Source organism: Genypterus blacodes, unplaced genomic scaffold, assembly GCF_046128005.1.
Source record: "Genypterus blacodes isolate CSIRO-AG114 ecotype Tasmania unplaced genomic scaffold, CSIRO-AGI_Gbla_v1 ptg000298l_1, whole genome shotgun sequence".
Taxonomy (NCBI): domain Eukaryota; kingdom Metazoa; phylum Chordata; class Actinopteri; order Ophidiiformes; family Ophidiidae; genus Genypterus; species Genypterus blacodes.
In genome coordinates this window covers 158830-175157 of record NW_027467089.1, presented here as the reverse complement: position 1 = coordinate 175157, position 16328 = coordinate 158830, and the positions used below count along the sequence as shown (strand labels likewise).

The 16328-nt window shown below is 49.2% G+C and overlaps 1 protein-coding gene across 1 annotated transcript; it reads right to left on the bottom strand.

Moving 5' to 3' along the window:
* Positions 1–8237: 8237 nt before the first annotated feature.
* Positions 8238–14381, bottom strand: frrs1a (ferric-chelate reductase 1a). Its single transcript, XM_076137172.1, has 16 exons — positions 14104–14381; positions 13678–13820; positions 13407–13501; positions 13147–13294; positions 12908–13024; positions 12706–12780; positions 12498–12596; positions 12092–12242; positions 10945–11058; positions 10600–10715; positions 10294–10380; positions 9444–9541; positions 9314–9372; positions 8967–9119; positions 8823–8875; positions 8238–8728 (listed from the first exon to the last, which is right to left on the bottom strand). The coding sequence occupies exons 1-16, from the start codon at positions 14297–14299 to the stop codon at positions 8636–8638; spliced, it is 1797 nt and encodes a 598-aa protein (XP_075993287.1). The 5' UTR covers positions 14300–14381; the 3' UTR covers positions 8238–8635.
* Between the last annotated feature and the right edge of the window lie 1947 nt (positions 14382–16328).

Below are 16328 nucleotides of genomic sequence, written 5' to 3'. Positions count from 1 at the left end.
GGGATGGATGAGGGATGATGGATGATGGATGGAGCAAGCAAGTGATGAAAAGATGCGTATAAAGAAATTAAAGGAGGATTAAAGATGCAGGACTTATGGAAATTAGTCAAAGAACGAATATATTTGCTAAACTGTGACCTCATGGATGAAACCATTCATCAGTCAGTTGATGAGTTCATGGTGGGACAAAGTAATGAAAGAATGAAATGACTGAACAGAAGAAATGAGCATGACTTTGGTGTGGCTGTCTGGTAAATGAAGCAAACCAACAATTTGTTGTCTTGTAACTGAAGAAGAGTTTAGAAACAAAACTAAGAGGAAGCTCCAGTCAAACATGACATCAGGAAGATATGAAGACATGAAATTATGCAAATGATGTAAGTGGATCAATATTAAATGATGTTCCGTCACTGTTGGATCAATGAATACATTTAGATCTTTTGAACCCAAATATTATAGTTTTAAATGTTTGAATAGATACTGTGTGTGTGTTTGTGTGTGCGTGTGTGTTCACCCACCTTGAGGTCACAAGACAAACTGGATCGTTCCATCTTGCGTGCCCTGGAGGGGGAGGAAGGGGAGGAGACACATCTCTCCTGGACCTCGGGCACTGGAGCATTGGGACAAGGAAAGGTTCAGAGAGGACGACATACATGTGAAGAAGAAAAGACCAACCTCTGACCTCATCTGACCTGGGTTCCCAGGCCGCAGACATTATGCATTATGCTTTCTCACTCTTTCTTTAATGCACTTTGGTCAAGCAACAAATGGTTCTTGTGGAAGGAGCAGGATTCATTTGTGTGGTTGTGCCTCTGAGTGTGTGTGAGTGTGTGAGTGTGTGATGGACATGCATGCAATGGGGACGGAGACGCCAAACGGTTGTGTTCTGTTCTGACTTTACGTACCGTTGTAGCCCACATGTTCATTCAGGCTCTGGGACACCAGCACAGTATCATATCTCTCTCTTCCTCTTCTCCACTCCTCCTCTCTCCTCCTCCTCCACACCTCATCCCTTTGCCTCCTCCAGTCATCCTCCCTCTGCTTTACCAACCGGATCTCCTGCTCCACCAGCGATTGGCTGCTGAGGGAGCGCAACTTAAAAAATGGATTGGATGAGAACGTGCTCTCCTGGCTCTCCAGCGACGCGGGGGCGGAGTTCAGGCAGAACTCTGAAGCGCTGCGAATGATGAGATTGGAGGTTTCCACGACGATGACATTGGTGGAGGGCCCGGCGTCAGAGCCTTCAGGCCAGTCGCAGAGGCCGCCGATGGCAGAGGAGAGAAGGCGGCTCCTGGAGGCGGAGCTGGAGGAGTCGGGCTCCAGGATGATGACGTTATTGGCAGTCATCTCGTGATAGGCAGATGGAGAAAGAGGGGAGGAGCCTGGAGGAAGAGGGGAGGGGCTTGGAGGTGTGGGCGAGACGGACATGGTGGGGGTGCGGCAGGCTGGAGGCCGGGGTGGAGATCGTCCTGTTTGCATCACAGCTGGTCTGAGCACAGGAAGCAAAACAAAGCATGACGTCGCTTCTTCAAGCCTTCTTTAACTTTTACATACGACTTATGACAACACGAGTCAGGATATTTATCAATTTGCTTTGAATTAGTGTTAACTGGTTTGGACCTGTGTGTGTGGACATTATAAAGCAGTGTGTGTGTGTGTGTGTCACCTGGGGGGCCCGCCCTGGCTCCGTGCGATCAGCCCCCTCTCTCTGCGGTGCTTCTCCTCTCTCTCCAGTGTCAGGCGGATCTCTCGCTCCACTGTGCTCTCTGGCTCCTCCGGGGGGCTGCGGTACGATAAGTCATCCAGGCCCGAGTCCTCTGAACTGGGGGAGAGGGTGGAAGCCAGCGGGGGCTCCTTGGGGAGCTGCCGGTGGACCTCCCTTTGGAATGAAGCCCCACAGGGCCGTCAGTCTTGTACCGTCATTCGTTTACAATCAATTCATTACTAATTACAAGCTTCTGCTGAGAAAACATAGACCGCAGTCGTCACGCCGCCTCCACCAATCAGAGAAGAGACACAGTTCAGACTTGAAGGTCTCAGTCCTTCCTACCTGTGTTTGACCTGGGGGCTGCGGGTGGGGGGGTAGAGGGAAGTGTGGGTGCCATGGAAGCTCCCCTGACTTCTGAGCCCTGGTTGGGGGATGCGTTGACCTTTGGCCTCCTCCATCTTTCTCCACTGTTGCCGGGCCAACAGAAAGTCCACGTGCTCATTGGAAACATTCTCACTGTGGATCTCCTGCTGGATGGAAAGGTCCACAGGAACCTAGGAGGAAAGGATCTCAGTCAGGATCAGATCACGATGCCACAAAGCTCCACAAAGCTGCTTTGTAAAGGTGGCTACTCTTAATAAAGTCGTGACTTAGCTCACCCTCCTTTCGGGGTCAGAGGAGCTAGCTGAGGAGCTCATGGAAGGAGATCGCAGGAGAACATCTCTCCCTGGCCTCATCTGCTCTTCATCATCACCCCGTCCCTCCCTGCTCTCCTCTTCCTCCTCTCTCTGCTCCTTCTCCTTCCTGTCTCCATTACAGAAGCCATCATGGATCCCATCGCCCACTTCTTCCTGGTTGATGACATCACAGGGTGCGCTGCCAGCCCATTGGTCCTCCCCGGCATCGCTGTCCGAGTACACGATGGCCAGCTCTGCCTGGAGACAGTCGCTAAGGTGACTGTCACTAAGGTCATCTCGAGTGCCGTGGTCTTGACCCCAGTGCTCGTCTAACATGGAGGCTTCTGGAAGCTCAGAGGGATTGGAACCGGCAACTTGCTGCTGACCTTCCAGACAACACAAAGGACTGCCAGAGGTGAAGAGACCACAGGATGCTCCATGGTCTCCTTCTCCTTTCATCTCTGCCTCTGTTCCTCCTCCACTCACATCCTCTTTCTCCCTCTCTTCCTTCTCTTCACCCTCTTCTCCTCCTGTCTTTCCTCTCCCTTCCTCTTCTCCTCCTGTCTTTCCTTTCCCTTTCCCTTCCTCTTCCTCTTCTCCTCCTGTCTTTCCTTTCCCTTCACCCCCTTCTCCTCCTGTCTTTCCTTTCCCTTCACCCTCTTCTCCTCCTGTCTTTCCTTTCCCTTCACCCTCTTCTCCTCTTGTCTTTCCTTTTCCTTCACCCTTTTCTCCTCCTGTCTTTACTTTCGTTTCCTCTTCTCCTCCTGTCTTTCCTTTTGTTTGCTCTTCTCCTCCTACCTTTTCTTTTCCTTCACCCTTTTCTCCTCCTGTCTTTACTTTGGTTTCCTTTTCTCCTCCTGTCTTTACTTTTGTTTCCTCTTCTCCTCCTGTCTTTCCTTTTGTTTCCTCTTCTCCTCCTGCTTTTTCTTTTCCTTCACCCTTTTCTCCTCCTGTCTTTACTTTGGTTTCCTTTTCTCCTCCTGTCTTTCCTTTTCCTTCACCCTTTTCTCCTCCTGTCTTTACTTTGGTTTCCTCTTCTCCTCCTGTCTTTCCTTTTGTTTCCTCTTCTCCTCCTGCTTTTTCTTTTCCTTCACCCTTTTCTCCTCCTGTCTTTACTTTGGTTTCCTCTTCTCCTCCTGTCTCTCCTTTTCCTTCACCCTTTTCTCCTCCTGTCTTTACTTTGGTTTCCTCTTCTCCTGCCTTTCCTTTCCCTTCACCCTCTCCTCCTCTCTTTTCTTTCCCTTCATCGTCTGCCCTTGTCTCTCTCTTCTCTCCATCTTCTGCCTCTATCTCTCCCCTTCCTCCATCTTTCTCCTCCTCTTCTCCTCTATTCGATTCACTTTCACCTCCTTCCCTTTGCTCTTCCTCTCCTTCCATCTCAGAGAGGTGGTGCTTTGCCTCCTCCTCCTCTTCTCCAGTTCTTTTTCCTTCCTCCTGCTCATCAGTGATGGGCTGTGGTGCCCCATGGCCTTCTGGGTAATGGAGTTCTTCTGTGTCTTGGCTTTGACAGCTGGCCAAGTTGCCAGTTTCCTGTTCTTCCATTGGTGGTGATGATCTGATCTCCATGGTAACTGGGTCTGCTGACTGTGGAGGAGTGGTAGAGCCGTTGATAGGGTTGCCAAAGCAACTGTTGTCGTCGTTACCTTCAGTTAGCTCAGGTGTTGTCCTCCTTAGCCCAGCAGTGGCTCTCTATGAGCAGACACACACACACACACACACAAGATTATAACTCTCACACACACGGTTTAAAATGCTGAGTCACTCTGCAGAGCTACTTCACCAACAGCTGCTAGCTAGCTACAAGCTAGCATCGCCTTCTTGATGTTACTGAACAGGAAGTCATGGCAACAGGACGCTACAGACACACACACACACACACACACACACACACACACACACACACACACACACACACACACACACACACACACGTTAGTTTATGTATCATAAAGGTTTGATGGGCTAAACTCCAGCCTTCATATCGTAACCATGGAGGCACTGCGTTGGCTGAGAGTGTTGGACGGTTATTATGGTCTGTCTTCCAAGCATGTGTTGGTGACAGACTGGAGGTGTTGCTACGGTAACACAAGTCAGGACAGTTCTCTTTCCTTTAAGTCAAATTGCTGAATACATCACAGATACACACACAGGGTGATGTAGTTGAATGATGTGATTGAGTATTGATCATCACAGTGCATTGTGCTCCATGGTTTGATCAATGAAATGATGCAGAAATCTCTTTTGACATGAAAACAAACTAAAAACTCCCACAAACAAACAATTACATACAACACACACACACACACACACACACACACACACACACACACACACACACACACACACACACACACACACACACACACACATTAATCTTATACACAAGTATGCAGATGATGAAAGCCTTCAGGCCCACAGGCACTCGGGGTTAAAAGTGTTTTTCTGTGTGATCACCACAGAAACAGAACCATGGCAACGTCTTCCTCCACACACACTCACAGCTTGCACACTGCGTGGGGCCTCACTCCTCTACACTTCTGTGAAAAAGGGTAAAGCTCTATTATATATTCTCAAACGTTATTGTAATCAATGTTTTCACAGGACAGTGTGACACACGTCATTCATTATTCATGTGACACGTCAGATCCATATGTTCCAACAAGGCAAAGACATGAATATGAAATCAATGATTCACTCAACCACTCATGATTGTGGTGCTGGTGTGTGGGAGCTGATTATCAGTGTATTGATTTGCATGGAATTGCTTAACGGTGCGTTAATCTCTGTAAAAAGGTCCAGCAGGCGTCTGTCAGTGAAAACCATCAGAGACGTGAACCTCTGTCCTTCTGGAAACCTCCCTTTAGCTCAGCCAGGGGAGTGGAGTCCCTCCACACTGATCTTACTGATCAGTGTGTGTATGGGGGGGGGACTCTGCTCTGGACTCTTCTTCCTTGACGTAGTCTGGATTCATTGTCATGACAAATTCCATTCAATTGCTCCTGCTGCTTCAGGGTTCTTGGCTGGATGGAGCTCAAACAATGATGATACTGATAAGTTATATACACATGTGTTCCATGGAGCCATAAGGGTCCGTTCTAAGGAATCAGAGTTCACCACAGCCTATTTAGAAACCACCAAATACCTCAAACACGCTCAAATGTACGAACAGTGACCTAGTTTGGATGCATCATGACATCGTGCTCAGCTCTTTAGACGTAGGTGTGAGTGCTGAGATGTTCCTCACACTGTCATCTGCTCTCCTCACTCTCACTCTCTGCTCCCGGCAACCTTCTGGACCTCCCGGTGGACCTCTCTGACCTCTGGTACCTGAACTTCACTCTCACTTTCAATGAAGATGATGTACACAGATGCCAAAATCTAAACAGAACTACAGATCCGCTGTAACATGGACCACCCTCAGACCAGAACCTCCCTGAAGAGACGCATCACTTAGTCAGACACCTGTGTGTGTGTGTGTGTGTGTGTGCAGTGAGAGGATTAGAGAGCAGCTGTATCAAAGATGAGGACGTGAGCAGCACTAACCTCTGCTGGAGTTACATAAGATGATGCATCCCAGCACCAACCTCGGGACAAAGAACCGAAACCGACCCGAAACCACCGCCGACCGTCTTCACCGATACCGACGCCCAGCGGAACACGCAGGCCGCGCGCGTTGAGTCCACACGGGACGCGCGCGGTCGCAGTTCGCCATAAACGCGGTGTTGACGTCTCTGTGCGTCTTTGTGTGTGTGTGCGCGTGTATGTGTGTGTGTGTGTGTGTGTGTGTGTGTGTGACCTACCAGCAGCTTCCAGCACAGCAGCCAGAAAGAGATCATCTCCAGGCGGCCGCGGCGCGCGCACTCCTCGCTTCCTCTACCCAGCGGCAGCGCGAGCAGCCAGGCGGCCACCCGCTGCTGGCGCGAGGAGGGACGCATGACGACCGGCGGCTGCGGCGCGCGCGTGTGAGTGAGAGCGAGCGAGCGTGCGTGAGTGAGTGAGTGAGAGTGATGGAGTGCACTCATGAGAGAGAGAGAGAGAGAGAGAGAGAGAGAGAGAGAGAGAGAGAGAGAGAGAGAGAGAAAGAGAGAGAGGGGGGGGGGGGGGGGTGAGAGGGGGGAGGGAGAAAGCGAGAGAGAGGGGGGGAGAGAAAAAGAGGGAGAGAAAGCGAGAGAGAGGGGGAGAGAGGGGGGAGAGAGGGGGGGAGAAAGAGAGGAGCGGGTTTATCGACTTCTAATGTGATGGATCTGGTGAATTAGAGCAGATGCAATAAACCTGTATGGACAGGAGAACACACACACACGCACACACACACTCACACAGACACACACACACTCACACACTTTCCCTCATTACTGTACATGATCCCCCCGCCCCCACCCCCAGCATCCGGCCCATCCCGCCCCGGTCCAACTCTGTTAGGACACTGTGGTACAAACACACAGTATCTCTGTGTGTGTGTGTGTTCACACCATCTGTCTGTCAGCAGGAGACCCCAAAATGTGACTGATAATGTTTCAATGAAACCTGGTGAGCTGGACACAACCCAGGGGAGACAGCAGCACCGGTCAGCCTGATGGTGGCGCTGTAGCCACTTTTCTTTTTGGGCCTATAATGGTTTGAAGTGTGACTCCTTGGCTCAGTCTGCATCCGTCTGCAGTGAAACTAACCACAATACTACCGCAACCACCGTGAAACAGCGAGGGACCGTCACAACCATCCTCCCAATCGCCATAGCAACCACCCAGTTACAAACAGCAAAGCAACCACCTAACAACAGCACAGCATGTTTCTGCACATTAGAGCACAGCAAAGGTCAGAACACACCTAAATGAAAACAATGATGTGTTTGAGGGATGCTGGAATTGGGAAATACCAATTGTGAAGGTGAAGCAGCTTACAAAGTGTACTTACAAGTAAACAAGTAAACTCTGGATGGTTTCTGCTACACAAGCTTACCAGTGTGGACATACAGAGTAACCTATGGACCTGCTGGTGTTTAAAGGGTTAAACTTCACAAAGTTAACATCAGCAGTTCAAATTTTTTACATTTTTTTTTTTTACAATTTTGTGTTGTGGAATTCTTTGCAGCTTTGATAGAAACAACACAACACATATTGATCCTATTAGTTTCAGCATTGAATTATATTTTTTATCTTTAATTAGAGTTTCAACTTACCTTCCAGCTGTAGAGTCAGCTGAGACTGAAGAAGCACTGCCTCTTCTTTAGATCCCCTCTATATACCCCCTAACACACACACACATAACACACACACGCACGCACACATGCCCCTGTGCCAGCGGCCACATATTGAGTGTGTGTGGGCAGCACCCAATCAGAAGACAGCAGATTGCAACGCTCACATGTTTAAACTCTGGCAATGACATGCTTATAGGATGCACACATAAACACACATACACACACACACTCAAGGGCACACACATACACACTCAAGGGCACGCAGACACACGCGCACGCACACACACACACACACACACACACACACACTGAAGCACATCTGTCAACTTATCCACCCCTCTACTGGATTAGTGTTTTTTGCTCTGATGGAAGTTCTACTTAATAATCTCCTACACACACTTAACATCCATCTGTAAGTGTGTACGGTGTTTGTCCCCACAGTATAAATGAGATCTGAATGAATGATTTATTGATTGGCTGATTGATTTGATTGCATGCGACGTGTTTGCAGCTTAACTCTGCAAACCCACAGCTGCTGTTTGCCAAACTGAGTCACACACACACACACACACACACACACACTTTAGATAACAGTGATGTACAAGTATGATGTTGTATCAATGTCACATCTTTTAAAATAGGTTTATTCATAACAATTACAGGACAACTGGGTGGATATTTGACATGAAAAATGAAATGAAACTACAGCATTAGCCATAAAAATATACACTGAAATCTAGTTTGATGCTTTGATGTTGTGTTTGGTAATAATGCAGCTTTACATTAGAATGAATGAAATGATTCACTAGGTTGTGCTCTGCGCTCGTCTCTCTCTCATGTTCTATTAATAACCTGAATCATAAATTACATAATCAGTCATATGAACTAGAACAGGAACAAACGGCTGTTTGAGCTGAGCCCGTTTACACCTCGTCTGTGTGTACGCATGGAGAAAGAGCTGCAGGTTAAGACCCTCACAATCAGCTAGAGGGGAGAGCTGGAAGCTGCCTGTAAATGTCCTGCCAGAGGTTTCTTACATTTTGCCATCAGAGGTCAAAGGTCAGCAATAGCAGACAGCAGGGCCATTAGGAGACCAGCGTTTCCCAAAACAAAGGCAGCCAAGATGGTGAACTTAATGAAAGGCTCCTGAGAGGGACAGGAAGTAAACACACACATCAGACATCTTCGTACAATGTTGGCACCAAGCAAAACATAAACCTGTTTGAGTTGTGTAACCTACCCAGCGACCGGGCTGTGATTGGTCAGAACCAAAGATCTGTTGGTCCTCTGATCCTGGATGAAGAGAAAACACAAACACTAAATACAATACAAACTATTTCAGAGCAAACATCACCAGTAAGGATCAACTTATAAATGAACTTACTTGTCATAAATCCTTTGCAGTATTGTTGTTTGTGTATCCAGAGTAGAAGTCTGAACGAGGCCGTCCAGCACACGTAGCCAATCAGAGCGTTACCAGCCCAGGCCAGGGGGAGGAGCAACGAGGTCTGACGCATCCCGAGGAACATGGCCGCCACTGCAGGCATGGAAAAAACACATTTGAAGTTTCAGCAAGTTAGCATCACTCCCTTTGTTCCGTACACACTTAGGTTTCCTGCCCCTCTGTCTGTTTTGAGCCACAGATGCGTTCAGGGTCCTGTAGTTCTCCACATGGACGATGCTTATGTGTAGCTGAGTGGATGTGTAGCATTGTGTCGTGTGCAGACTCACCTGCCATGATCTCAGTGGCACATCCCACTGCCCAGTGAGCCCAGTTAAAGATCAACCTCCTGAACAGAGAAACAGTTACATCTAAACCCTGCCATTACTGCTTTGAGTATAAACTGGATGTTGAGTTCACCTGTGGGACTCTGGTGACGGCCTGAACGCTGCCATGATGGGCTGAATCAGAGCCAGGGTCAGCACACAACAGCCTAGGAAGGGATGGACCCCTGCATGCTGAGAGAGAGAGAGAGAGAGAGAGAGAGAGAGAGAGAGAGAGAGAGAGACAGAGAGAGAGAGAGAGAGAGAGAGAGAGAGAGAGTACAGATAACACTAAGTCCACCCAGGACATGGACTGTTCATGCTGCTTCCATCTGTTAGACGCTCTCTCTCTCTCTATCTCTCCCTCTCTCTCTCTCTCTCTCTGAGCATCCGGGCACAGACGACCAGACTCACACACAGTTTCTTCCCCCCAGGCCATCAGGCTCCTTGAGCAGTGATCTGGTCTCTCTTCTTCTGCATCTCTTTCCTTCTTTAGTGTCCATGCACATATGGACGTTATGTAAACATTCCTGATCAGCTTGTGACTTCAGCCCAGTGATTGACAGCTGATCAAACACTCCCCCCCTACTGGTGATGAGTGAGAACAGCTGTGGCTCCGTCTGCCATCATGTCTCACACTGTTACAGGTAACCCCGCCCCTTTACACAAACACACACATGGAAATTGCGGTGTTGTTGTTTAAAGTGTAATTCTTCATCCAACCAACAGCAAACATTACAGGTTAGATTACTGTGACGTCATTCATTTAGATTCATGCTGTTCAGCTTCTGTTGGCCAGAGGGGGGCAGCATTGCTGTGGAAGTCAGGGAGGCACATACTGCTGTGTGTGTGTGTGTGTGTGTGTGTGTGTGTGTGTGTGTGTGTGTGTGTGTGTGTGTGTGTGTGTGTGTGTGTGTGTGTGTGTGTGTGTGCGCGTGTGTGCTTACCGTGCTCCATCCCTTCCTGTATATGAAGGGCAGGCAGAAAGCTACAGCTGTCAGACCAACAGTTAACATCATGAGACCTCGATGAACCTACACACACACACACACACACACACACACACACACACACACACACACACACACACACACACACACACACACACACACAAACAGACACAGACAGACAAAGCATGATTACTACCTTCCTCTTTGGATAATTTTCCCATCAATCTTTGTGTGTGTGTGTGTGTGTGTGTGTGTGTGTGTGTGTGTGTGTGTGTGTGTGTGTGTGTGTGTGTGTGTGTGTACCTGGAACCAGACTTTGTGGCCCAGCAGTGTTTGATCTGGCCAGTCAGATTTGTAGTAGCTGGCGATGAAGGTGCCCACACTTCCTGTTAGCATCCAGGCCAACAACATGATTGCACCTGGAGAAGAAGACATCCTCTGCTAAACGTCTGTGTTAAACTTTGACCTATGAGGTCACATAGAGATGTTTGTCTGCAGACACACTGTCTGTACATAAACACACACTAGAGGTCAGGAGGGAGTCAATCATTGTGACACTTAAGTGTAGTCAGTATTTAGGGAAAGACTGAATCCTTCATCATCATCATCATCATCATGTGACCACAGTGGCTCTGTGACTCCACCCACCGTGCATCTTCATCAGCATGGGTCCACGGGAGCCTCTGAGGACCTCAGGGGGGCCGCTCAGGCGTTTTGGGTGAGTGGAGACTAACGGCTGCTGTGTGTGTTTGTGGACTTTACCTGCACAGAGAGAGAGAGAGAGGAAGAGGAAGAGGAGGGAGAGGCTCCAGGTGAGCAGGGGTCAGTCTCCTCAGGGTCAGAGGTCATTATCAGCCGTGTAACCACAGAGAATAAAAGCTGACCAACAACTCAGAGTGTGTAGAGCTTTGCCTCATCTGAGATAAGGTGACATGGGAATCTGCTGACCTCTGACCTAGAGAGGAAAGGTCGCAGCAGGAACTCCAATGAAATCCCATAAAGCTGAAGCAACACCAGGAGCACCCAGCTGCTCCATGACTCACTCAGCACTGCTGGACCTCATGGAGCTTCTCTCCCCACTCAACCTCATGGGTTCAGTTATGACCTCTGACCTGCTGAACATGGAGTTACAGCTCATATGCAACACTTCTCTCTTCTGAATCAGGACTCCTCTCTCTCTCTCTCTCTCTCTCCTCTCTCTCTCTCTCTCTCTCTCTCTCTCTCTCTCTCTCTCTCTCTCTCTCTCTCTCTCTCTCTCTCTCTCTCTCTCTCTCTCTCTCTCTCTCTCTCTCTCTCTCCCTCTCTCTCCCTCTCTCCAAATAACCTGACTTGACTTAATAACTAACCAGAATGCAAGATCAGGGTCATTGGGGACATCATTTCCTGTTTATGACTTCCTGCCTCTAATAAAAGGGAGAGTTTCCGGAAAGTGTTTCACTAAAAGTATGCACGCACGCACACGCACACACACACACACACACACACACACACACACACACAAACACACACACACTAACCTCAGTCTAATCCTTCTCCAGCTTGTATAAATGTTTATGCACACACACATTGGCACATTCTTCTCACACACTTATCTCGTTTATGGACCAATTACTGTGGCATCAAACCATCACAGCTTTATTACAGAATCAAACTGATTAAAGGGTTAATCCTTCAGCTCTTCACTGCCATCTAACGGTAGCAGGAGGTCATTACAGGCTGGTGAGACATCTGTTCAGTTCAGAGAGAGAGAGAGAGAGAGCGACAGCAGAGAGAGAGAGACAGGTAGAGCTCTTACCGTACTGAGCGTGTCCGCTGGCTAGAAACAGGAAGTAGTCTTGGTCCAGATCGAACCTCTTGGTGTCTGGATCTGTCAGTCTGACGGCTCGACTGAACCTGCACTGAATCCCTCCATCCACCTGTCGCCATGACACAGAGGAGAGACCAGCCTGCAGACACACACACACACACACACACACACACACACACACACACACACAAACACACAGACACACAGACACACAGACACAGACACAGACACAGACACAGACACAGACACACACACAGACACACACACACACACACACACACACACACACACACACACACACACACACACACACACAGAGCTCGGGGTGAGGCAGTGAAGCCAGATGTTCAGATCTAAAGAACGTCTGGCTGATGCACTGGATTCTTCTGCTCACCTGGGATTGATCTTCAGGGTGCGTTCGTCCTCTAAAGAAGGCAGCACTGACTGAGACTCCACCCTCATCTCTTATGCACATATACACATCATCATTACCCTACAGACAGACAGACAGACAGACAGCAAACAGACAGACAGACAGACAGTTATACTTGGTACTATGTCACTGTAGCATGTTGAACAGAGAGCATGAGAGACTGACTGACCATCCATGTGTCGTAGGACAGAGCCAAGGCCAGGTATCCGTCTGCTGGGCCGCTCAGCTCAAACATCACCCCCTGCTGAGACAGAGAGGAGGGTCCAGAGCCTTTAGTGACCTCAACCTCACCACTGCTCTCAGGTGAGCAGTCAGCCAGGTGGAGATCTCTCATTATGAACAAAGACTTCAACTGTCCAAAAAAGTCAAACCCTTTTGTCTGATCCCTGTGTGGTGGTGGACAGGAAGAGGCAGCGAGGGTCTTTGGGGTCACAGCCTGGGGGGTCTTGGAGGCAGGACTTGGTCCGGCCACATCCCTCAGACGTGAACTGCAGGTGTTTAAGGGGCCGTTTAGATTCCTGCCTTTCTCTGTGACGATGATGTACTGTGTGTGTGTGTGTGTGTGTGTGTGTGTGTGTGTGTGTGTGTGTGTGTGTGTGTGTGTACGTACGGGTCCAGGCAGGATGGAGGCTGTGGTTGGCGGTGCTGTCGTGGCGGCGGTGGTGGTCTGGGGCGGAGGGGGCGTGACCCCGGGCTGATGGACGACCGGTCCAGGCAGCTTTGACCAAAATACATTGTAGTGGGCGACGACCGTCACACTGGAGACATAAAGAAAAGCACTGAGGCTGCATTCACACACACACACACACACACACACACACACACAGACCTTTATGCAAACCTATATGTTAGACTTGAACATGGACTCACAGAAACTGAACCACCTCTGGAGAATCTCTGGGGGCCGTCCAGATAACAACAACCTCAGTCTGTCTGTGGTCTGAAGTGTGGCTCACTGCTGAACCCTGCACACACACACACACACACACACACACACACACACACACACACACACACACACACCTCTGTGAATTTCCCCGTTGTGGGACGATTAAAGGATTATCTTATCTTATCTTCTGGATATCTGGAAAGATTGTGTGTGTGTGTGTGTGTGTGTGTGTGTGTGTGTGTGTGTGTGTACCTGGATGTTGCTGCAGGTCAGCAGCTGTGTCCTGGTGGGGTTGGTCAGGCTGAATGTTCCAACTGCAGATGCTGAGATGTGATTGGCTGCATCTCTGGCCTGAAGCAAGAAGCCTTCAAAATGTGAACTCCCTGATAGGACGACTGGGAGAGAAGAAGAGAAGAAGAGTAGACTAGTCTGTTAGACAGGCCGCTGGGTCCGCCTGAGTGACGACGCGTGGACCAGCTTCTATGTAAGGAGCTGAACTTGTGAACCCACTCTGATACTGACGGGCTGCTGACATGAGGTCATCTCTATGTATCTGTCAGCTGCTTCCTTTACTATCTAAACCTGTGGGTTCAGTGATGGAAAATTAAAGTTGAGCCCAAATCTGTCACTTTTTAAAAAACAATCTAAAATATCTGTCACTCAGTCAGTCAGTGTTACCTTGGATACTGTCACCGGGGCTGAACGTGGTAGTGTTGGTTAGTAGATGGTAAGGGCTGTGACTGCTGTTGCTATGGGAACCATGGAGAGGCTCCATGCTGCCACAGGCTTCAGTCACCTTCCCATTGGAGTAACAAGCAGCCGGCAGCCAGAAACAGGCCGAGACGCAGAGGAGCAGACCGCACAGAGCAGACATGGCAACGTCTGAAAAGAACCAGGAACACGGCAGTGACACGGCAGGAACACGGCAGGAACACGGCAGGGACACGGCAGTGACACGGCAGGGACACGGCAGGGACACGGCAGTGACACGGCAGGGACACGGCAGTGACACGGCAGGGACACGGCAGGGACACGGCAGTGACACGGCAGGAACACCGCAGGGACACGGCAGGGACATCAAACACATCAGACTGACCCTAACATGCTTTGATGGACCCTCATAGATCAGACCAAACATCTAAAGCTCCTCCCACTGCCTCAGAAGTGTTTTCCTCTGACCTTTGACCCTGAACCCTCTGTACGTTTAACTCGTTGTGCAGATAAACATGCAGAGTGTCGTGAGGACAAACCGTAGAAGAAGAACATGGATGTGAGGAGGTGTTGGCCTCATTACATCATCACACAGCTCACTGAGTGAACCCAGGAGAGGCGCTGAGCTTTCAGAAGGCTTTTGTGAATTTGGAGGGACTGAACCAGATGACATCACAAAGGCCAAATCCTATTGGTGCATAAGTCTGAAACCTACAGTCACTCACAGACGAGGAAGAGGAGGAGAAGAGAGGAGGAGGAGGAGAGGAATTTGGACTTGATTTTAATTCTAACAGACTGAAATCCATCCTGATAAAGTTACAAGAGTCTTTATACTGTTGTTTTGTATTCATTTCAAATATTTGGAATAATATTAAAGTAATCCACATGAGCTTCACCTCACACTCCAACCTGACCAGATGACCTCAGCCTCACATGTTTACTTTCCCTCCACAACACCTCAAACTGAATCATGACATGTTTCTACTCACCGGTCTGCTGCAGGAAACCAGTCTGCTCACTGTGGAGTCATTCAGTGTGTGTGTGTGTGTGTGTGTGTGTGTGTGTGTGTGTGTCATGGCTAATGCAGAGCTTTTACTACCTGATGGATGAACCATTGGCGGATCCTGATATGACTTAACGTTCCCTTGTTGCTCCTTGTCACCTGGACTCCCTGAGCTCTTCTACATGTGCTCACCTTTATGTTCACGTTCATGAGAGGAACCATCAGAGAGGCCAGACCATCCGTCTGACAGCTGCACCTGATCTGGAAGGTTCAGTCACAGCCAGGGAGGAGGAAGAGGAGTTTGTCACCAAATCAGGAAGTGGAGCCATTTAGTCACATGAGGTTCTGCCTGGTGTTCATACTAACACACACATGATAAATGTGTGGACTGCAATTATTTTCCAGATCTATTTCAGCTCTTCTGTGGCAGCATTAACCCTGTGTGGAGTGAAGAACATGAAGGCTGGGATGTAAACATCTACAGTGCTCCACTAATGAACATGTGTGTCCTCCTGCTGTGTTCACTGCCACTCAACAGCCGCCGGGTCAGGTCGGGTCGGGTCAGATCAGGTCGGGTCAGATCAGGTCGGGTCAGATCAGGCAGCTCTGTCCAACCCTCTATGCAGAGGGCCACAGGCCACACACACAACACAAAGGAGCTATTTTCTGCATCTTCAATTATGGTGGAGGCCTCAGCGTCTGCAGCGGTGGGCGTGGCCTCTTCTCTTTATTCTCACCAGCGACAACCAATAAACTGCTGCAGTTAACAAAAGGTTTCATCAGCAGAGCCACAGAGAACATCTGAGCTATCTGCTAACGTCTGATCTGAAGCTAACTCATCTTGAAAGGAATAAGAGGAAACTACTGAGCTTCAGCCTGCAGAGAGAGAGAGAGAGAGAATGTGGAGGTGGAGAGCTCTTATTCTGTCTCTCTCTCCCTCATTCTCTCTCTCTCTCTCTCTCTCTCTCTCTCTCTCTCTCTGTCCCCCCTTCTCTCTCTTTTCCCGTCTCTGGCTCTGTTCCTTCATGATATCTTCTGTTATTCCACCTTAAATCTGTATTAATAGCTTATGAGCCATCAACAGTCTTCCCCGGTGGCCCAGACCCTCCCCCCCTCCCCCCCTCGCCCCCCTCTCCCCCGCCCCTCCCCCTCCCTGGTTTGGACCGGGGCCGGTCCAGTGGTTTGGCCG